The sequence below is a fragment of the Anas platyrhynchos genome, chromosome 8, assembly GCF_047663525.1.
Source record: "Anas platyrhynchos isolate ZD024472 breed Pekin duck chromosome 8, IASCAAS_PekinDuck_T2T, whole genome shotgun sequence".
NCBI classification, from domain to species: domain Eukaryota; kingdom Metazoa; phylum Chordata; class Aves; order Anseriformes; family Anatidae; genus Anas; species Anas platyrhynchos.
In genome coordinates, this window is record NC_092594.1 from 18,162,960 (window position 1) to 18,185,746 (window position 22,787).

At 47.6% G+C, this 22,787-nt stretch overlaps 1 protein-coding gene across 4 annotated transcripts; it reads right to left on the reverse strand.

The window, feature by feature from the left end:
• Positions 1-1,369: 1,369 nt before the first annotated feature.
• On the reverse strand, positions 1,370-10,150 carry LOC101800600 (uncharacterized). 4 transcript variants are annotated; one of them, XM_027462704.3, is made up of 6 exons: positions 9,991-10,150; positions 8,320-8,393; positions 7,821-8,146; positions 6,681-6,836; positions 4,970-5,086; positions 1,370-4,119 (listed from the first exon to the last, which is right to left on the reverse strand). In XM_027462704.3, exon 6 carries the CDS (start codon positions 4,006-4,008, stop codon positions 2,842-2,844), a length of 1,167 nt encoding a protein of 388 aa, XP_027318505.1. In that variant the 5' UTR covers positions 4,009-4,119; positions 4,970-5,086; positions 6,681-6,836; positions 7,821-8,146; positions 8,320-8,393; positions 9,991-10,150; the 3' UTR covers positions 1,370-2,841. The 4 variants fall into 4 exon arrangements, with proteins under 4 accessions (XP_027318505.1, XP_071897750.1, XP_005030364.2 ...); XM_072041649.1 differs by lacking the exon at positions 4,970-5,086; XM_005030307.6 differs by lacking the exons at positions 4,970-5,086; positions 9,991-10,150 and adding an exon at positions 9,737-9,858.
• Positions 10,151-22,787: the final 12,637 nt, after the last annotated feature.

A 22,787-nucleotide genomic window follows, 5' to 3' on the forward strand; every position in this document is an offset into this window, starting at 1 on the left:
ACAGGCCTGCTTACCACGCAACATCTCTGTCAACAACAAAAAAAGGCATTGCAGAGGGCAAGGACTGGCCAGGGGCTGCAGGGCAGACGAGGTGTATTTTGATCACCATCGTGACCAGCTATGCCTGTTGTAGTCTACCTGCAACTCACATTGACACCGAGAGAGGAGTAAATTCCAAACCTCGACATTAAAAAGGTAAAACACAGAAGTGACAAGCTCTGGGCTAAATTAGGTTGCAAGGGATTTCCTGTAGCTTCTGCAGGAGTTTGTGGAAGTTTCTTTGAAGAGGGTCCAAGAGACTTTTCCCAGAAACCATCGTACATTTTAATTACTCTCTTCACACATCCAAGTCAACCTTCCAGGCAAGTATCTTTTTAATAACCTTTTAGTTAAGCCTAGTAGTTTCCATTTCACCAGCCATTTACTTTTCCCATTAAGCAGGCCTTTGTTCGAAACACTTTCACCATTATGCTTTCCCAGGTACAAATCCCACCAATTGCTAACCCCAATCAGCAGAACAACTCGATTTGTTCAGAACAACAGAACAGCTCCTAATTACAGCAACTGCCTAAGCAGAACAGTCACACAACATAAAGGTGTGCACACTGGTGCAGCTTAATTGGATATTAACCCCCCCCTACGGCAAGAGTACTGCATACCCAAGGGAGAGGAGGATGCTGAAAAAGGGAGACTGTAGCTGACACCTTAAAAATGGGTTTAGAGGATGAGGGTGCAAACTCAGTGCATGGCAGCTTCCAGGGTAGCTCTGTCACCTTGCTCTCCTCCCTCTCTCTGGGTCACTCCAGATTATGTGGAACAGCACGGTTCCTGCAGAACAGACCTCTCTCTGCAGATCATTTTCCCACTATTGCCTTTTAGCCAGAACTTTCTCTGTGTGAAGATCTCTCCTCTTACAGAGAGACAAAGCAGCCCTCAGATAAGGCCCTTTGCTGAGAGTCTCTCTGAAAAGCTCTTTGATACTGGAACTACCTGCAGGGGGGAGGTGGGAGAAGTCTCTCTCGCAGCTGTAGTAAATGCAAATGGTACGCAGGGTCCAGATCCATCCCAGCGCAGGTATCTGTGTAACATCACTTCAGAGACAGCGTAACACATCCCTAAGACCTGAAATGCAGATCAGAGCCCTTATCCGGAGGCTCCTTTGAGGAATGAAATTGTAATGATCTACTAGTGAGACTGGGAGATTTCATCTCCCATTCACAATCAAGCTAAAGCGTCGCAGAGGATGGTGGTTTACTTTCCAGTAACCAGGACTGTAACTCTCCTGCTCAGCTAAACAGTCAGCACCCCTCAAACAGCATCACAGGTAACCACAGAAACGTAGAGCTTGGACTTCACACCTGCACCGAAATCCAGGGGAATGCCAGTCATTTTTACTCTACGAAATCTGCAAACAAATGGCACATCAGTTCTTTACATGAAATAGCCTGGTAGGAAATGCAAAGGTACATTACCCTGAAGTTTTACTTTCACCCTGCTGCACAGCCTCCTGCTGAAAAGGCAGAACGCATTAGACAGAAACCAGTGAAATTACAGCAGCTGGCAGGGGAAGGAAGCGAAGCTTTCTGACACAGAAAGGAAATTTGGGCTGTCACTTAAGGACAAACTGGATGCTTCTACCAAAGTGCTCAACAATAGACTACTTTAAGTGCCATAATTACATTTCAAAGTTACAAACCCCACTGCCATAACGTGTCACTACATGCTTCTTTCAGTGTTATAGTCCTGGAGTATTTGGCAACATCTGCTCCAGTCTACCTGGCTATTTTCTAAGGAAATTGTTCTTCACTGATCGTTTGAATCTAAATCAAAGTGAAGAGTCTAGCACGCACTTTGAGTAGTACACAAACAGGGCACAAAACATGGTTTTGTTAGGAGAAGCTTTCCTTATGTCCAAAAATGTTTAGCAAATAATGTTTAGGAAAAGATTCCTATGCAACAAGTAGCAAAGGTGACTTAATTTGGGTCTTTCTCCTGCTCTTTCAATTTTTGTGTTCTCAAGCTTTTGCTACTGTCGTACTCAGCTGGACAGATACAGAGCGCACAGTCCCATCATAAATATAAATGAGTTCAAATCCCTCGCCCCAAGAACATGCAGTGTCATAACGAAAATAGAACTCTCTCTTCATTATTAACAGTCATTCAACCAGTAACACAAAGGTGCACAAAGGACTGGTGCTCCCTTGGACCGAAACATTTATGAAATACAGCTGATAAGTGTTTAGTTTATTAAGGAACTGTTTTGTGGGTAGGTCTTTTGTTTGTGTTTTTGTTTGTTTGTTTTTTAAGTAACTAACATGACACTTCCCCTCCAAATAAAAATACATAATGGAAAGAAAAAACTCTGCAGAATGCAAGGAGGACGCAAGGACAACCACGGACTGTTCTGGCTTAGCAAAGACCTGCAACAACAGATCTCCAGACCCAGTGCCAAGGAGCCACCACACTCGAGACGGCAGGGCCAATCTGTCCAGTGACCAAGACTGCAGAGAGAAGTTTCATAGCCCATGCATCCTTGCAAAAAGCTCAAGCAGATGCATCTCCGATTCACAGTGGTGACACAGTGCCAGCACGTGAGCTATTTCAGTCTTCACAAGTCTCACATTTCGTTACTCAGTGGTAATTTAGCTATTTATTCACGCGAAGACAGTTTAAAGCCAGTAAGTGCAAGCTCCACCAGCACAAGTTCCTGAGCTCCTCGCTCAAGTGGGTCTGGACTGGCTGTAGTGCATGCAGCGGAGTGCTTTCCCCAGGCCTCTTTAACAGGCCTCGTTCAGGCTACAAAGCAACCAAAGGAGACCGCAGCCACAAAGGAACTAAGAATTAGGATTTGTCCAGCTTGTGCGTGCGCTCGTGCCTCCGCAGGGTGCCTGACTCGGTGAAGGAGTGACCGCAGTAGTCGCAGGAGTAGGGTTTTTCCCCGGTGTGGATGCGCTGGTGGCGCTGGAGCGATGCCAGCCGGGTGAACGTCCCTCCGCACTCCTCACAGTAGAAGGGGCGCTCCCCGGAGTGAGTCTGCTGGTGTCTTTTCAGCCTGAGCAGCTGCACGAACGCCATGCCGCATTCCTGACACTTATAGGGCTTCTCTTGCCGGTGGATCACCTTGTGCTTGGAAAGCAGGTTAGGTTTGTCAAAACCTTTGCCGCACGTGGGGCAGGCGTAAGGCTTACAGTCTTCTTCCTCAGCCTTGTGGTTCTCCGCACAAGGCTGGTCGGTGTACTCAACAGTCTGCTGGTTACGGTGCACAATGGACCAGGGGTTCCTAGCCATGCCATTCCCCAAAATCACCATGGAGCGCTCTATCTTGTGCACGTTGCGCAGGTGCCTCCAGACATCGGCCGTGCGAATGAAGCCCTTGTCGCACTCGGGGCATTTGTGCGGCCTGTCACTAGAATGGATCAGCTTGTGCATGCGCAAATTGGCCGCGCGGAAGAACTCTTTGGCGCAGACAGGACACCGATAGGAGTTTTCCACCAGGTGAGTTTGCTTATGCTCCTGCAGCTCGCTCATCCCCTGGAAAGAGGCACCACACTTCTTGCACCGATACGGCAAAGCTTCTCCAGAGATGGGTTCCACATCCTCCTCAAACACAGCACCAAGGATGGCATTCTCATTATCACCACGCGCTCTTCTCCGTGGCTTCTTGGACCGCTCAGAGGAACAGCGCCCTGCGTCTTTATCTTCACACTGCAGGTCCAAGTTGGTACTGGAAGGGACAAATACCCCAGCCGTGCTCTCACCTCGTTTCTGGTAGCAGGTCTCACAGGATTCCTTGTCTTCGCTCTGCAGCTCTGCTGGAAGCTCCTGCTTACCTGGCAGTCCAGCAGAGTTGCAACAAGGACTGGATGTCTCTGAGAAATTCATGTCTACCTCCTCCTGAAGGTTAGGTTTGTGGCCCACCTCCTCAGTGGTCTTTCTGGAATAATTTGACTGATTCTCACCTGTGTCACAAGAGTTACTCTCAGAGCCCCAGTCCACCTTCACATCCATCCTCTGCTGTGTACGCCGTGTTCACCTGCAGCTCCTTGATGATGCGGATGCCAAGAGAGTCAAGTCTTTCATGGTAAGTCCATCTCATTCTCAGCTCTCCTTACAGTCCTCCTTTGAAAATAAAACACCCGTTTCAACAGTGATTTTCTGGTATTAATAGAAGTTAAGACAGTAAAGATATTTTTTTTTTTATTAAAAGAATGGGACAGGCAGTCATTTACGTGGAAGGAGAAACAATCATCTACTGTTGTGGATGTAAAATACGTACATTCAGCATGTAGAATACACACAGACTATGTTTAACAAGGTTAAATCCTCTGTCACAATTCAGCCTCCTCTACAAATATAAATTGTTAAACAACTTACAATTTAAACTCACTTAAAGACAAGAAGCCTTCAGAACTCCGGGGTGCAAACGCTTTAGGCAAAGTCCTGCACTTCTCTCCCTGGTTACCCCCACAAGTCTTTATCCAAAAGACTCATGTTTGTTTTTACTTTGCTAAATAAAACTAGAAGAACCTGTTACTGGAGGAAAGCACCTTGTGACTGGTAAGGTAATGCAACGAGACCGCGGGACTATGCCAAGCAGCCAAACCCAACAGCAATAAGAGGCTCTGTATAGCAGGTGGGCTTGGAGAGCTCTGGAGCACCTTCGGTCATCTTTACCAGCATTATCCGAAGCATCCTGAGGATGTTTGGGACCCCTGTGCCACCATCAGCTGGCACCATGCAGAGAAGACCGCTGTTCTGCAGCAACAGGCAAGAAAAGGTATCAAAGAGCTGTCCAGAAAGCTTACTAACCATCCTCCCAGGCTTCAAAGCGCCGCTAGTAATCTTCCAGAGCTGGTCCGCTGTGACAGCTTCAAATACTCTGGGTAAACAGCCCTTGCAAACTGACCTTGCTAACAGAGAATATGAATATATGCAAAGGTAATCGGTCCAAAACGCATGAGTCACAAACCTTCTTGTGAGGAAGATGTTTTCATTTATGCCATCCCAAGCTGTGGATTTGCAAGGTTTTCTAGATTTGTCCCAGCAGCCTCTGATGACAGCAGCTCCACGGGGAGCTTTCAATCACCTGGTTTAAAAACGTGTTTGCATTGAATTGCTAATCTAACCTCGGAAAGCACAATTTTTTCCATCCTGATGACTCCCTTGGTTGTCCCTGACCCCCACATTCTCCTTAACACCCATGTTTCATATTCCCTGCACTCCCACTGTTTCTTCACTTCCTCATGGCTGCTTTTGTCTGGGTAAGACTTCTCTGAACACAAGCACATATATACCCCCACAAATCCATGTAAGCACGTATGTATGCATGGATACAATTCCATACTGACATGCACACAAAGCTTGGCTATTTGATTTCAGTTCGCTAAAATAGTTATAAAGGCAGTATAGCAGCGTGCTTTAAGTGAAAGGTCTCATTCACGTCTCAGAAAGGCCGGTTTCATTCGAGACACAAACTGCGCTTTCTTCTACTGTGATGCAGAAAACAAGCCTGAATCGGTCGTCTTCATTAGTCACTGCCTGGAACAGAATGGCTCAACTCACCCACCAACTTCAACTGTTCCCACTAATTTAATACTACTTGCATGAAAACAGGAACTATTCCTCACTCCCTACAAGATGCCGAGCATCTCCCGTGGCACACCTTCAGATCCCTAGTTGAGTCACTGATTTGCTTTTTCCTTTGTTGAAAAAGAACTTCTCAAAGCAGGCTGGCACCGCTCGGCTTAATAAAACTCCCTGACCATGCCCGTCTGGTTTCCATGGGGGGAAAAGTATTTAAATCATGATGCAGGCTTTAAAAAAAAAGGAAAAATTAAGGCAAAATGAAAACACCACGCTTTTCCCTGCCCTGCTCACTACCTGTGGGGATCCTCATCAAAACCGGGGATCAGCTTGGCCTCATGCTGGCAGCGCAGTCACAGCGTACCCAGTCCCACAGCAGCTGGTGGCAGGGTGACCCCCCAGTGCCCTTCTGGGTGGCCTTGCTGCTCAGAGCTGCAAGAACAGGCAGAGGAACAGCCCCAGGGCTATCAGGGAGCTCACGATTACCCCCCACGAATGGTTACTGCTCATCTTTCCACAGAAGTTCAGCAGCTATTGGATTTGATTCCAGGCTTTGGTTTGTTAGAAGAAACAGGCTCTGTGCTTGTAAGGCTCTGGCCACCTCCCTGACTTCTGTGCCTCATTCCCTTTTTGAATGAGTTTTTCCTTCAGCCTCAACATCCAGAATTGCAAGCAGCATTTTCTTTGATGTCTCACCAGGCCTTCCACTACCCGGCACTATTTCCTTACTCTTAATGGCAGTCCTCTGACACATCCTAGGATCCCATCTACCTTTTTCAAAGCCACAGGACAACAGCAGCCCCCCAGCATTCTCAGGCTCCTTTCCTCCCTCCTTCGCAGCTGATAAGCCACCAATTTGAAGCAGAAAATTTCACCATTTGTCTACCACCACTTCCCAAATTCTTCTTATTTTTCTGCAGCTCTGTTCATACTCCATGTCAACACATTTCATTCCCTCAACTCCTTTCTTGCATTAGCACCATCGGACTAATTGTTCAACACAAAGAGTCGAAGCTGCAGTCCCCGAGAAGCCCCGTTATTAACCTCCCAACAGCTTCTCTTCCACTACACGTTCCTCCCCCAGTTATCGTACTGACCGGTGCGGTGCTTCCTGCAGTCACCATCACTCTCCAGCACCACCACATGATCTTGCAGAGATTGCTCCTGCTTTCAGCGTTGCAGTTATGCTGAACATTGGACAGCTGTCTCGGTGGATCTTCTTAACAAAGCTCACAGGTTTTCAAAACGGGTATCTACAAATAACAGCACATGGAGAGATGAAGTCAAAACCAAACAGGAGTGTACATTATTAGCATGGAAATATGGCATTTAAGTTTTGCTGTGCGAATCTTGCAGAGAAAGAGCTGTCATTTCAACTCTCACAAACTAGGAAAAAACTCATGAGTTTTTTTTTTAAACAAGCATTTTTTTCTGAATTTAAAATCTTTGACATTTCTTACTGTAATGCAGCAGTTGGGCACAGCAAAGGCTTTCTTCCACCTAGACCCATGACACACAAAGTCACGTACCTCTTCGCTGTCCCTAACACATCCCTTCGTTCATCAGTATTCATTAGGAAGACCCTAGCAATACAGAAGCATGTATGGGACCAACAGCCAGCATGTTTGTGTGGGGTGCAGGTGATAAATGGTCATTTTCTGTTCAAAACCCAAACCCAATCCGTACACAAATCATGGGCTATTACAACTGATACATTAAAACATGAGGGGATGCATGGAAAGAAGGGATGATGAGTGGTTCTGGCCAAGCAGGCTGTGCAGCCTAGCAATGAGACTTCTGCAAAACCAGCATCAGAGGGTGGTGACTCTTGCCAGTAGAGCCCCTTGTGCTTGGAAAGCACATTAAGTTCATGGCAGCCTTTGCCACACATTGGACAGAGTTACCATATGGTTTACATTCTTCTCCAGATTTATGGTCATCCCAATATTGCTGATAAACATTGTTCTCATCCTCCTGAGTCCTGTGTACCTGAGACCAAGGCTTCCCAGCCACACCATTTCCTAAAATCTTTGAATGCTCTATGTTGTGCACACTGAGTAGCTGCCTCCAGATACTAGCCGTGCCAGTGAAACCCTTGTCACACCCTGGACACTCATGTGGCCTGCCACTACAACGCATATGTGCATTTATAAATTTGCAGTAAGGAAGAGCTGCTTGCTACCAACAGTGATACGGGTTTCCCACAAGGTGAATCTGCTTGAGTTCCTGCAACTCACTTGCATCCTGGAAACAGGCATTGCATTTCTTTCTCCTGTAAGTCAAAGCATCTCTAGAGATGGGTTCCAGGTCCTCCTCCCCAGAGCATTAATAAGAATGATGCTTGCATCATCCTTGCTTCTCCCTCCTTGAGGTTCCTCTGAGTGTTTAGAGGAACTCTAAATCTTTATCTTCACTCTGCAGGTCTAAGTTGGTACTGGAGGTGTCAAAAACCCCAGGGGTGGCTGAATTATGTTTCTGGTGGCAAGTTTCAAAGGTCTCCTCGTCTTCAGACTGCAGTTCTATACGAACGTCTTCTCAAACTGATGGTCCAGCAGGAAGGCACCTAGGAGTAGACGGGGGTGAGTAATTTTCCTCCACCTCCAGCTGGAGGCTAGATTTGCAGCCCACCAACTCTGAGGGCTGTCTGGAATCACCCAAGTGTTCCCCACCTGTGTGGGGATTGTCACTAACAAAAAACAAGTCCACCTCCAGCTTATAGGGTCACAGAGTACTTACTTGTTAGTAATTGTGGAGACAGGCGGTACAAATTCCTGTGACCTTTCATGGCTGGCTTCTTCCAGGTCAGATTCCTTAGAAAATAAACAAGATTTTCATTACCTCCCAGGCAAAGTTAGGATTTAAGATGTCAATTTAGTTCAAAATACTTTAGGAGTAATACACAACTCAGAACACTCCAAATGCTAACTCAAGGGTTAGACTGAGGACCCAGGACAACTCTATTCACTACACTTTTTCCCGTTGTTGCTCTGAGACAAGACAGAAAAGGGCTCCCATGTCAGGATAACGCAGCCAGCATTTACACACCCCAAGACTTGCACCCACAGAAGTGTCAATACACTCATGCAAATCACGAGCACAGTCCCCACACTAGTAACGAAGTTACTAGTAACGAAGAGCAGGCCGCTCTGCTAACCTTTTTAACCTAAATGAAAAAAATAAAATGAAAAATTAAGTTCAGAGATCTTATCACACGCATGTTGATTTTCAGGCTAATACAGTTAGCTTTATCAAGTTCTGTGTATTTTTTTAAATTTTACTCCTAATAATGAGGTATTTGGAACATAGCTTGCCTCCTGCTTCAAACGTTGTACTTATGAGCACATGATTTTGTTAAATTCTACATTCCAAGCATTTTCCATCAGCCTCGATGATTAATAGCAGCACAGCAAAATAAGCCCTAATCAAGGGACAGGGGGCAGCTCTCTCCTCCCAGAGCTGGTTATAACACGTGCTACAGCTACAGAAAGGGAACAAGCACAGCAGCACCCTGCTGAGAGCAGTTCAAGGCAGGTTCAGGATCTGATGCTGCCCTCTCTCAGGTGACCCAGCGCAAGAAATCATTGCACTACCTTTAGTCACTTAAAGGCGTGTAAGGCTTTATTCCTTTTCTGCAAAGCTTTCTGGGGCCTTCCAGGTCTTGGGGTCCCAGACAACTATCATCCTGTAAATAAGGCATTCAGATAGGCGAACATGTTGAGAAAACAGCTCCGAACTAGAAGACAGCTCCTCACTACAGCCAACGCCAGGCACTGTTACAAAATCTGGAGTCACCAAGGCACAATCAGCTGGAGGAAACCAGGTGAGGATGCAAGAAGCCTTTCTGGCATGCTCCAGGTTCCCAAACTTCCCTTTTCTCCTGCAGGTATCGATTTGGGCTGTCACAAACCTCTGTGCAGAATTCGCCTGACTTTGCTAACGCCCCCAGCCCAACTCTGCAACTCCAACAGCTGCATGGGCAAGGCCACCCTTCTGGGCTGGGGCTTTGGGGGGGTGAATCGTGTACCTGTTATCAGCCCACATGCCGTATCTTTACACATTTAGCTGAAAAAAAAAAAACAAAAAAAAACAGAAAAGGCAGAAAAACCAGAAAGAGGTGCGGGAGCCCCGCAGCTCTCCTGGTACCCGCTGGTACCTCCCGCAGCACTCAGCACCGGGGCACTTCTCCAGCAGGACCTTCTGAAGCTCCAGCGGCGGATTTTTAGCAGCCGTACCCTCTCCGCAGGTTTTTCAGCCCAAAAAGGCGCAGGGCCGGGGCGCTCCGCCCGACCCTCAGCGAGCCAGCCCCGCGCCCCCCCGACCCCCTCGGGTCCCCCATCCCGTCCCACCGCCTCCCTTCTCGCCCCCTCAGAGCCGGGGGCTGCCCGCAGTGCCCGCTCTGCCCCTCACCGTGCGGCCAGGGCCGGGCGCTGCCCCCCGGCGGCCTCGGCCCCGCGGGCGGAGCGGGCGCGGCGCTGCTCAGGGCCCGGCCCGGCCGGCGGCCGCCATCTTCTGCCGGGACCATCGGCAGCCCCCCGGCTGCTGCCCGCCGCTGACGCGCCAGGCCCCGCCTTTCTGCCTGACTGACGGCTCTCCTGGCCAATCGCCGCGCGGGGATCGCTGACTGGCAGCGCGGCTCGCCAATCGGTGTGAAGGAGGAGGGGATGGAGGCCTCCCGCCTGCCCGCCGTGGCACACCCCCCCCGTGACTGGCATGGCCGGGGCCGGCTCTGTCACACCCCCGGGGCCGGGACACGGCCACCGAGCGGCCACCGAGCGGCCCCCGGCGCTCCCCGAGTGTGACTGACACCCGGAGACCGGCCCCTGTTCCTCCCTCAGTTTGAGTGATACAGCCCCGTCACAGCCCCGGGGGGAAAGGCACAGGCAGAGCGCTGCCCCTGTCACACCCCCGGTGTGACTGTCACTGCCCCTGTCACACCCACAGGGACTGCCACAGGCAGAGCACTCCCCCTGTCACACCCCCAGGGATTGTCACAAGCACAGCACTACCCCTGTCACACCCCCAGTGTGACTGTCACAGCCTGGCACCAGCCCCTGTCACACCCCCAGCGACTGTCACAGGCAGAGCACTGCCCCTTGTCACACCCCCAGGGATTGTCACAAGCACAACGCTGCCCCTTGTCACACCCCTAGAGACTGCCACAGGCAAAGGACCAGCCCCATCACACCCCCAGTGTGACTGATGCAGGTGTAGGACCAGCCCCATCACACCCCCAGGGACTGTCACAAGCAGAGCACTGCCCCTTGTCACACCGCCAGTGTGACTGTCACAGCCTGGCATCACCCATCACACCCCCAGGGACTGTGACAGGCAGAGCACTGCCCCTGTCACACCCTCAGGGACTGTCACAGGCAGGGGACCAGCCCCATCACACCCCCAGGGACTGTCACAGGCAGAGGACCACCAGCCCCATCACACCCGCAGGGTGACTGATGCAGCCAGGGACCAGCCTCGTCACTTGCTGTGACCAAGCCCCCGAGATCAGCCCCCATCACACACATCTGTGTGACCAACGCCACCAGAGAACAACCCCTGCTCCAACCCACCGTGTGCCTGTCACACTGAGACCACCCCTGTCCCCTGACCTGTCACAGCACCATCGCCTGACACAGTGATGTCCCCTAATGTCCCCCTCCTCACACTCACTCAGCCAGCAGAGCCGAGGAAGCCAAAGAGCAGTGAATGCACACCGTGGTCACACTAGCCATCAAAAAACACATCAGGGGACAGCACCACGCCGTCACAGGAGCAGCAGACTGTTAACACTCATTTAATAACGCAAGATGTCCGGAGGCACGGGGGGATCCACCACCAGCAAGCCCAGAAGCGATGCCCCCGAGCAGGGTGTCAGCCACGCCTGCTGCGTGCCGTGATTTCTGCACAAACCACCTGCACTGCCCACGGATAACGGAGGAATGACTGTGTGAGAGAGTGCGAGTGCACTGGGTGTGTGTGAGCAATCCCCTAAATACACGGGCTGCAGGGGAGAAGCCTCCAGATCCAGGACTCTTTGCTAAATCAAGTCAGGGGTATGATGCCTGTGCTATGCAGATGAGCTGTCATATTGTCTCCCACACAAGACTGTCTCCAAAGGAACCTACACCTACTGCAAATATCCTGCAGCATATGGACATTTATAGGTCAACCTGGGAAAAAAAAGTGAGAATAATGATTGTCCTAAAAAAGCAGGAACCCAAATAATTTTCCAGTATATATTTGCACACAAGGAACAGGATGAATTATATATACCTGAGAGCCATTAGAAAATGTCAGATTGCCTCTAAAATGAATTAGGAAAAAAAAAAACGACCCCAGCTTTCTTGTGCAATAAGTAAATAAGAATCTCTAATAAAAAGTCGATCCCTGAAGTGACTTTGCAAATGTACCCTTAGCTTCTGTCGTGCTGGGGACAGAGTCTGGGACCTTGTCCTAGCAGCCAGAAACACCATGGAGCTGACACTGATAGAAGAGCTGCGCTTTCATTGCAGGAGCGACCGTGATTTATAAACCGGGAACTCCTCCTGTAATGATTTCAGAGCAAACCCAGAACGTTTGTTACCCTTCTCTAAATGGAGCTGGAAAAAAATAACTTCGGGTGCCAACTCTGTGAAAACAACGCGTGCCTTGACAGCAGAGCGTTAGAGGATTTAAAAATGAAGACCCAGCAATATTCTGGGTGTGGTGGGAAGAAGGGGACAGGCAGCCCCGCAAGTCTCTTTGCATTTCCAAACTCTCAGCATTCCCCTCCAGCACGTACCTGCCACACCTCCCAGATGTTTGCACCACCCCCAGAATATTTTTCCAGAGCTTTGGTCTCTGAAGAGAGAAAAGGAGCTGAACTCTCCATCAACTGACACTTCTGCTGGAGAGCTGTGATTTCTATAATTACCATTGGAGAGAATTTGGGGAGGCAGGTGGATTTTTTTTTTTTTTTTTTTGTAAACTTGGATGTCGCACATTTAAAAACAAAACATTTTACTTAAACATCAGCACGTTGGTTCATAATTGCAGTGCGGGGAAGAGGAGCACGTCAGTAGTTGGAGAAACATTGAATTTGCAGGGAAGCAACTGAAGCGTTTGCACAGAAGGGGGCAAATGGAGATAAGACAGGCTGTCTTCTGCTTGCATTCAGCTGTCGGGAAACTTGCACAGCAGAGATTTATCCTTTTTAAAAGAGAAGCAAGGAGGAAAAACAGAAATCTATAGGAACACCTGCTTTCCCTTCTCCTATCTGCAAACTCTCAGTAGATTTAACATTGGAGCGCAGCTTGACTGGTTGACACAGTCGGTTTTCTACCACAACAGATCTCTCTCACATCTCTGTTGGGGTCTGTGCACCCACGTGCAGGACCATCCTCACAAAGGTCACATAGTTCAAGGGCGAAAATCAATCTGCCTTGAATATTTTGGCCACAGATCATAGAATCACAGAACGGTTTGGATTGGAAAGGACCTTAAAGATCATCACCTTCCGACCCCTCTGTCATTGGCAGGGACATGTTCCACCAGACCAGGTTGCTGAATGACCAAGGTGTCCATCTTTGCACATTTGTATGAATGCCTTTTCATTTGGCTCCCTTTTGGAAGAGTCAAGACATAAAAATCCCTTGCTGATGGGCAGCTAGTTGGCCCCAGCTGGCTGTTTTTCAGCCACTGCTCTCTGTCATCACCCATGAAAGAGACGTTTTTGTGGGTCTAGGCACACTCAGGGCAACAGAGAAGCTTTCTCATATATATATTTATTATTATTATTATTATTTTGCCTTTATCGACAGGGAGATGAGTTTGTACTGGACACACAGCTATGTATTAAATGTACAAGTGTCTCTGCAAAACCCCTCTAACCTACGAGACGCCGAGGGTCTGGTTTGATTTGCATTTGTCAGCCTTTCTGATCTGAAGTGTAAGAAACGCAGTGTGGTGTTCTTACACCTGGGAGATCTCACGAAACACTTACCTGCAGCAGAGGCAGCTCAGCTCCATATGGACGAGCAAGCCTAACCTTTAAAACTGTCTGCAAGACGGGAGCAAATGTAGTCCTGAACAAATGCATAAGGGAACAGGATATAATAAAACTAAACAGGTAATCACTGCTAGATTATCTCGAGACACAGACTAACACAAAACAAACCAGAGGAGAGAGCTTAAGACATTTGATAACCGAAGCACTGCTCCAGTGCAGAGTGTGATAACAGGCAATCTCATCCTTGATGTCTCTGTATTTCCTTCCTGGAAACTCTGCAATTATTCAGATTAAAAAAGCATCACTTGCTTGAATCCAACTAGCATTATTCACGTGGTTTTACGCATATATCCTGTACAGATGCCTCCGTGACTTTGCAGAAAATAAACCGTACTTTATATAAAGCAATCAACTCGCCAAGTAAAATTTAAATTGCCCTACGTATTTAACAGTTTCTGTTGTTCTTTTTTCCTTCCTAGAGAACTGAAACTTGAGCTAATGAATTAGAAAATACAAAATAATCAAAAACACCTAGAAAAAAAGAGGTTAAAATAGTTATTCTTGCTCAGCTGAGGAATCTATCGGTTATCTGTCCCAGATTTAATTACTGAAAACCACAAAGATTGTCTAGCTCAGCACAAAGTTTCTGACCTGAGCCAATTTCATATTTGACAGGATAAAATACCACTTACTTAGAAGAACGAGCTGAATAACACCTACTAAGCATGCATGCTGATGAGCTTTCAGAGGGGCGATGTCTTTACAGATCCAGCCCCGTTTTGATGAAACGCACTTGAGAGATTCAACCAGCATGAGCAGGGAACAGGGCACAGCCCGTGGCCATGTTTCTTCTGGGTACCAGATCTTCCCTGGTGCGTGACTCTGCCTGCTGTGTCCTTTGGGGTGACTTTTAAACCAAAAGATCACGGGCAACGCAGAGCAGCCAACATAATCAAAGCCCCTGTCATCCGTAATAACTCCAAGATTCCCAAACTGCTTATAAGTACACGGTAGCCACATAAAAATTAATGACCCATTGATTGCAAACAGCAAAGTACAAGGCAAAAACAGATTTGTTGATGTATCTATTTGCCATTCTCTGCCCGTCCTCACACTAAAAATGTTTCTGGTTACGGTTACTGTTAATTGGTTTTTATCTTGCAGCGGAGCTAAGAGGTTTCAGCTGAGATGGGGTTTCACTCGGTTAGGCAATTACACAAACATCCAGATGCACAGAAAATCCCTGCTTTGTAATCCAGACGAGGCAGAACACAGTGAGTTATCTCAGTACTAAAGGGAGGTTTCTGATCTGGAAAAAAAAAAAATATATCTGGCTGACCAAGGAAGCACCAGGGAAGGTGAAAAAGTGAATCATCTCCTCCTTGTGCTTCATCTGCTACAGCTCACAGGTTAAAAACTCAGCCTCGGTTGCCTGAATTTTAGTTCATCAACTGCAACACGCAGAAGGATGGTATTTTCAGACACACCACATCTTCTGAAGACATTCCTCCTAAGGAGGGCTTCCTCGCGCGGTGTCATTATCTCCGACAGATTTGCTTTGGAAATTTCCTCCCGGGGCTCCTCCAAGTTGACAAGTGAATTCTCTGCATCGGAAATATTTGTTCAGAGGCTGCCAGGCTCATCAGTCACTTCCCAGAGGAGGAGGCAGTCTGGGGGGGGGAGAGAAGGATTTTGCTCTTCCCCCTGCAAAAATGATGATATTGAGGGGATGCTCACCGCAGCCATGTGCCTGGGCCACTTGTCTCCCTGTGACACCACTCATTTCTCAAGATATTCCATGCAAAAGCAGCTTAGAAAGAAAGAAACTGGCTTTTATGCTTTCTTGTCCTGTTTAGGAGCGGGTTTCTTGTGTCAGGTGCTCCTACTGTGGTCAGCAAGAGCACACAGCTGAGTGCCCAGCACGAAATGGCTGAGCCAGGACTGGGGACACAACTTCTGCCTGGCCTTGGCTGCCACAAACAGATCACAAGCATGCCAAAGCAAGAGAGTGACCAGGACTGGCCTGAGAAGGCCTTCCCCAGCCCCTTGGCACCCCCTGCTCTGGGAATTTAGGGGGGATAAGACACCCTGCCAGCTGCCATCCACCAAGGCAGGGCTCATTATTTCAGACCTAACCAGGCAGAGGGGAAAAACGAACATCCTCCCAGCATGGGATTGCTTAACCTGTGGTCTGATCTTATTTCTTGACGACTGTAGGCATGATTTATGGCATCTCCACGTAGCATCATGGGTGGACAAGGAGAGGATGACCAGATCTCAGACAGCATCTCGACTGGTTACCAAAGGCCTCTGACAGCTCCTGGTTTCCTTAATGAAGAGCTGTTTCTTACAGCTCTGTCCGCTTCTTCATCAGTCATCGTTAACGAAGCACTTTGGTATCTTATCTGGGAACAGCGAGATTTCTCGTGTACACATAAATCAGCCTCTCTCCAGCAAGAAAGCTAAGTGTTCACCTAGCCAACTCTTCCTGAAAGCGGAGGCTCTGCCACAAGAAGGAAAAAAAAGGAAAAAACCCTTCCTGTTTTCATTCTCAGCCATGCCACACTGGAGTCTTTTCCCTTTCAAATGTTATTTGTTATTTTTCATTACATGTTTGCCAATTATTAAAATGATTTTGCTCAGACAGAGACAAGCAAAGTGCAGTGTAGCTTCTTCATCTCGCTTTTTCATCTTCTGTGTTTTTGTCACACCAGCGAAGATTTGATTTGTTCGCTTTGAAAGATGGCTGAGGACTCATTTGTCATGATTATTCCACTTTTAAGGTGCTGCTGCTCTGCTACACAGCTGAAACCAGGCAAACCAGTGGCGAACACATCAGACTTTGAAATGTGCCGTGGGAGAAAAATTGTTATTAGCTCCTCCTGCTACCAAAGGCATCACGCTGGATTTTCAGCCTCACCAGTGCGGCTGTGCCTATGGTTTCTAAAGCCAAAAGATTAAGATTCATCAATTAACAAAAGAAGCTGGCAGATAATCTCATGATTAAGGCAGTGGAGCAGGACCTGGGAGAACTGGGTTGATTTCCCAGTCCCGGGCTGGTTGCTATGTGATCTGATTTTTTTCATTACTACCAGCTGGAGTCTCTCGGCTCTGCTGTAAGACAAATAGAAATAACCCCCAAACACTCGATGCATTTCTTGTTCTGCAGCCGGCCTTTCCTCGAGCTTGTTATTTTTTCCAGAATCTCCTGTGATTGACTAAATAACTCCTTATAATTTTTCTTTTTTCTTTTCCCCCTTTCTTCTGTTTCCTAGTGAATGTCTTTACCTTCTGTCTGTTGCAAATGCGAACAGTTTTAATTAGGTGCTGTTGAAATGTCTTTTGCAGCTTGGCATCCTGTTCGGTTTCGCTCCTCTCGTTCTCTTTGCAGTTCTGTTCCTTCCCACATTGCTTATGTTTTCTTGTTTGTGGAAGCTCTTCTTTATACGCACAATTCAATCACGTTGCTCTTCAATTTCATCTCTAACAAGTATAAATAGGGAGAAGAGCACCTGAAGCCCCTCTCCAGATGCTTTTTAGGTAGTCCTCCTTTCCTATAGCCCGTCCTTCAGATGGTAAAGGGTTTCCAGCTGAATCCAAGGACAAAACATCTCAACCCCTCAGCTCAATGGATTTGTTGTGCTTTCAATTACTTTCTTAAATGACTTCTTTTCATCTTCAACTTTGTAGTTCGTACTCAGCCTTCAGCTGAGGTACAGAACACCAGGAAGCTGCTCAACAAACTCTACAAAGAACCCAAACCCCAGCGACTGTGCAATTTAAGCCAATCCCTTGTCCCCTCCTATTCCTGCTTTAGGGTCAAGCTACCAGATTTGGGGTTTACTCAAGTTATCCTTCTCGTGTCAGCCACAAATTTACACGTTCTTTCCCCACGGAGGTTGGCTGTCTCGCCACTCCGTCCTCAGTGCCTTCATCCGTGCCCTATCACAAGCCATTTTTCTGCATTAACCAGATCACTGTAGATCTAGTTACATCCAGCTTGTCTGGGGAAGTCAGTAATTTCAATTAAGCTGTTATGCATTTACTTCTAGTTTTATAAGAGAAGACAGAGTCTCACTTTTATACTTCCTGATCTCCAGCAGCAATACAACGAAACTCATGAAAAATGGGGCTGAAGGGAACTGCAGCAGCCTGGCCATTTGCCTCTCCAACACAAGGGCATGGTCAGCTCCAGGAAAAGCCACACCAGGCAGAGATGCTCAAGAAGTGGCTCTGCACCCAAGCCTTTCGGATGCAGGCTCCCTAACCCCGCACGCAATCTGTTCCAGCATTTACCCCGTACTTCTCACTTTCTGGCATAAGCCACTCAGGCGGTCGCCTCCCATCACGTTCCCGGGGACAATGCCTGGCTGTGATGAAATCACTCAGCCACGTGTGGCAGAAGGGAGGATTACACAGAAGACAACCTGGTGCGTGATGAGTGGGACTTGCAGGCAAAGCCGCACGCTGCAATGTCCCTGCCCGACCCCCATCCACGGGAGGGGGAGCAATTTCTGGGGCACTTTGTCCCAGAGTTGACTCTGCTCAAAAGACAGGCACTGCCTGGCTCTCCCGTGTGCTTTGGGGCATCAACACCACCCCTTGGAGGTGCTCTTGGGGGGGATACTCAGCTTTACCCCCTTCTCTGGCAGTACACAGGCATTCCCCTACTTCCACATCTCCACGGCTGTCTTCAGCCCCTTGGTGCAGCACTTCCATCCCTGCAGTTAGGATTTCTGTGCTAATGCTTTCCAGCACAGGTGAAAAAAACTATTTTTAACTCCTGTGTCATCAAATAAGTTAAATGAGGACACACACCAAAAAAAAAAAAATAAATCATATCCTCTAGCCTTTTTGCCAGTGAATAGCAACTCGTTCCTGCAGTGCTCCCAAGGGGTTACCTGTTGGATTTGGTTCCCTTCTGCTCTCCAGCGCTTCTTGGAAAAGCAGCAGCCACGCACTGCAAGCTGAGAGGTCTGCAAAAAACAAACAGGTTGACGAGTGAAATTTCAGCTACCGCAACGAAATCTCTGCCCTAAAAATCAATTCCTTCAGCTGCATTTCTTAGGTTTCCTTTGGCTGCTTTGGAGGATTCTTGGGTCCTCATTTCCAACCCCACAACGTATCTGTTTCGTTCCAAGTGCCAAAGCACCAGAAATTTTGGGGCTGGAGCAAAGATTTCTTGAGAAACCCTTTCTCAGCACAGCTTTCTGCTCGAGTTCCCAAGCGCAGCACTGAAGTGACCTCCAGAATTATCCAGCTCGCTGTTTACATCTGACACCTCACAGTTTGCTCACACTTAATCGCAGCAAGAGAAGCCAGGTTAACGAGGCTCCGCCAGGCACTGTGACATTTTCTTTCTACTTAGGGGAAACCTCAAAGACGTTCACGCCTGATAAGGCCTGACTGCTTCCACGGCTTGCATTTACAAAGAAAATTGGTAAAAACATCTCCAGCTAGTGGAAAAGGAAGCCTTTTCTCTGCGTGGAGTGGAAACCCTAGCTCCGGCATTAAGGCAGCTGAAATCGCTAGTTGCTGTTCAAAACCCCGGCCAAGCAGCTGCTGTTTGACGTCTGTGTGTGCAAAGTTACCGTACAGAGAGGAAGGAGGAGAGATGTGTTTGGAAGCACGGTGCTAGAAGAAAACACACGGCTCCTTCCAGCCCGGATGGTGCCATTTAGTGCGCGTCTGGATGGCAGAGCTGAAGGCATCGCGTGCGACATGTCCAACATCCAAGGAGAAACCACCCAGGGCACGGCAGGTCGGTCATGCAGTTTTTCTGGCCAAGACCGTGGTCACAATGAAAGAGCTGAAAATAAGAAGCCAACGAGCAAGGAATACCCAGAGAGATGAAGACAGATGGTTTCAGGAGAGCCTTGAAGTGGTGCTAAGATGCTAGAGGTGTAGATGAAGCTATAAAAGCTGACCTGTTGGACCGAGTCCCTTCTCCATCACAGGGGAATGTCCCACGGCTGCCGAGTTGCTCAGCTCCAGTGAAACAAGCTCGGTCGGAGCTTAATTAGAGCGAAAGATGGGCGAAATAAATAAAAGATGAAATCTTTTAAGTGAATGGACAGCAAAGCCCAGCAAGCAGGGCCTCTAAAAACTACCCTGGAGAGAAAGCAGCAACTGCTGACCTGGCATCATCAGAAAAATAGGGGGGAAAAGAGCCAGGTGCCCCCAGCACACCACAGGCTACACCAATACCTGGTGTTGGGCTTCTTCTCATGCTCCTGGTCCATCGCTGGGGCCACACGTGGTTGCTCCAGGCTGCCACGCTGCCCTCCCTGCAAACCATCCCCAGCCAGGAACCAGACACCGCAAACTCCTCAGCTTCATCAATATTTTAATAGATATTGGTTTTTACTGTAAGAGACATCACTTCTTGTTAATTTGAGTGCTGGAATGGCACTGGCAGGCAGGATACTTTGGCTCCAAACAAACCCTGAGGGGAAAAGGGAAATATATTCCTAAGAACAACAATTGGAAAGAAGCTAATTCAATAATAGATTTTGTTTGGTATCGTTCTGGCACCAGCAGTCGTCTTCCTGTTATTTTTAGGTTCTGATGACGCCAACAGGTTTGTTGGTTGTTGTTGTTTTTTTTTTTTTTTTTTTTTTTTTTTATTGTTGCTGTTATAAAAAACAACAAAAAAAGAATTTTTCCATAGTTTAATCACATTGAATGAAATTGCGATTATTTTTAGAATTTAAGACTTTGTACCTCCAGATCTCCAGCAAAACATGCAGATGTTTGCCTGAGTCCAAAAGGAAGGATAAGGACATCTTGGCTGGCTTTTGGAGGAAGACGGAGGGATGGGACGAGGACAGAAAGCAAACAAATATTTTCCTAGCCAGAGACTAACAGGGTTTTAGATAAAGCACATTACACAGCCCAAGAGGCAGAATTTATGTTTATAAACACAAAACAAACATCAAAATCATCTCGTTTCATGTGACAGCTTCTTTATGTTTTTCTTTCCAAGAGATTAGTCACAGAAGAATTTATCAGGGGATATTAGCAGCAGCAGCTACACAGAGCAGGCACCAACTATTACAAATGCCTGGTCCTGTACTGTTCGTGACTTCCACTAGGTCGTGAAATTCTTGACCTCTAATAAAAAATAAAAGCATGTTTTGCAGAGCCTTTCCCCGTGATTTCCTCTGCTTTGTGCATCATGAAGACTTCTTTTTTGTGTGTTAAGTGGCTTGAGGGTGGAGTGGGAGCTGAGTAAGGCAGGAGGGGCTCCCAGGAGAGCCAAGGTGAGGAAAGCACATCAACATCAGCTGTGTAGTCCCATACTTGGGGCACTGAGACTGGGGAGAGCTGTACCTATTGTACCCCCATCAGACAATTCTGCATTCCCCATTTGACAATGACAACCTCCAGTCTTAAAAACAAGGGATGTTACGGTCCCAGGGCTGTTCAAAATTCAAGCAAAACCCTCCCAGGAAAAAATAACCTAGGCTGTGGTTCCTTACCTTGCAGGAGGCGAAGGGACCTTGGATCCTCATCCCCAAAAAAGTCACCGCTCAGTTGTGCTCAGCACCTTGGCATCAGACCTGGAAATGGCATCAGACCTCTGGAAATGAAGGGACACTGGTTACAACACTGCTTGGCTGCGAGGAATAGGATGCAAACCATAAACTCACGTTTGAAGAGTCTGTTAGCTTAGATGTCGTTCTGGGCTCTGAGTTACGCAAGATCTCTTATTTTTCAAAGGTTAGAGAGAAATGACTGGTGAACTCTTTCTATTTTTTTTTTCTTTCCTTTTAATTTTTACAATTACAAAAGGTATTTGCAAAACATTTTTTTTTTTTTTTTCCCAGATAGCTTCTGGCTGCTTTCATGCTGAAATTTGGCAGTCAGCATGCATTTCTTATTCAATAACAGACATAGATTCTGCACTTTAAAACTTGCGGTGGGTACAGACCCAAGAGATTTTTTTTTCTTTCAGATCTGCATTAACACAAAAAATCACACACTACTCTTTTTCTCCTGTTTTTAAAGCAAAAGCTCCAACTGAACACCCCAGGATATGTATTAACAACAGATAATTAGCCACGCGTTGCCTGGGCGGCTCCTGCAGGAAGGGTTTTTATCAATAAAAGTCCTGGAAGTTGCAGAATTTTGCAGTGGGACATTTTAATATTGGGGGAACCAAACTACTTTGGGTGTAGAACAGAGGATATATGGCTTTGTACGTCCCTCAGGCACTTACCCAAGGCCAGTCCTGCATGGGGGCTTTGCTGTGGGTCGGGGTTTGATGTTGGGTGCCATAGGGTGAAGGATTTGGGAGAGGGACATTCGGCAGTGTTGGGTTTGATGTTGGGTGCTGTAGGGAGAAGGATTTGGGAAATGGACACTCAGTAGTAATGGGTTTGATGTTGGGTGCTGCAGGGAGAAGGATTTGGGAAATGGACACTCAGTAGTAATGGGTTTGATGTTGGGTGCTGTAGGGTGAAGGATTTGGGAGAGGGACATTCAGCAGCGTTGGGTTTGGTGTCGGGTGTTTGAGTCCCTCTCCCTTTGGGCTTTCACATCCAGCACCTCTCTCCCAGCAGGAGATAAGGGGAAAACACACACACCTCATTTTAACTTCTAAGTGGGGGAAAAACGGTGGCAGGCTTTCTCCCACAGCTCCTTCTGCTTCCTTCCCCCCCCCACCAACAAATCTCTCTGCAGACTTCTTAAATCCCACTCTGTCAGTAGCTGGTTTGCATATGCACAGGCTTCTCGGCGCTTGCTCGGACCAGTGCCTTCGGGTAGCTGTTTGAAAAACATGAGAAATTAACATTTGAAAAGGTATTCCCACACACTCTTTGAGCAGGAAACGTGGCTTCCTTCTCCACCCACTTTATCGCTAAGCAGCTTGGAGATGCATAATGGAGAGTTTCATGGCCATTGTGGTTAAAAACCATCAGCTGGGCTGGGATAATCTCTCGAGCAGGGCTTTGCTGAGGGAGAAAATCAGACGAGGAGCAGCACCTAGGCACCCATGGATCATCTCAGCCATTGGGGAGAGGCTTTGATAGACCTTGGGTTAAAAGAGAGGGGAATGGGAGATGGAAGAGGCAAAGAGAGCCACGTCCAGAAACACGCTCCACGCAGAGGTCAGGAAAGGCTCATTAGAAAGCTGTATGGGCAAAAAGCTAACAAATGTTTCAGATGACCTACCACACTGAACACAGGCAAAATGTAAACCATCAGAGTGCAAAAACCA

Coding starts and splice junctions, on each gene's coding strand:
- LOC101800600 (XM_027462705.3), bottom strand. CDS start 4,008: ATGGATGTGAAGGTGGACTGGGGCTCTGAGAGTAACTCTTGTGACACA.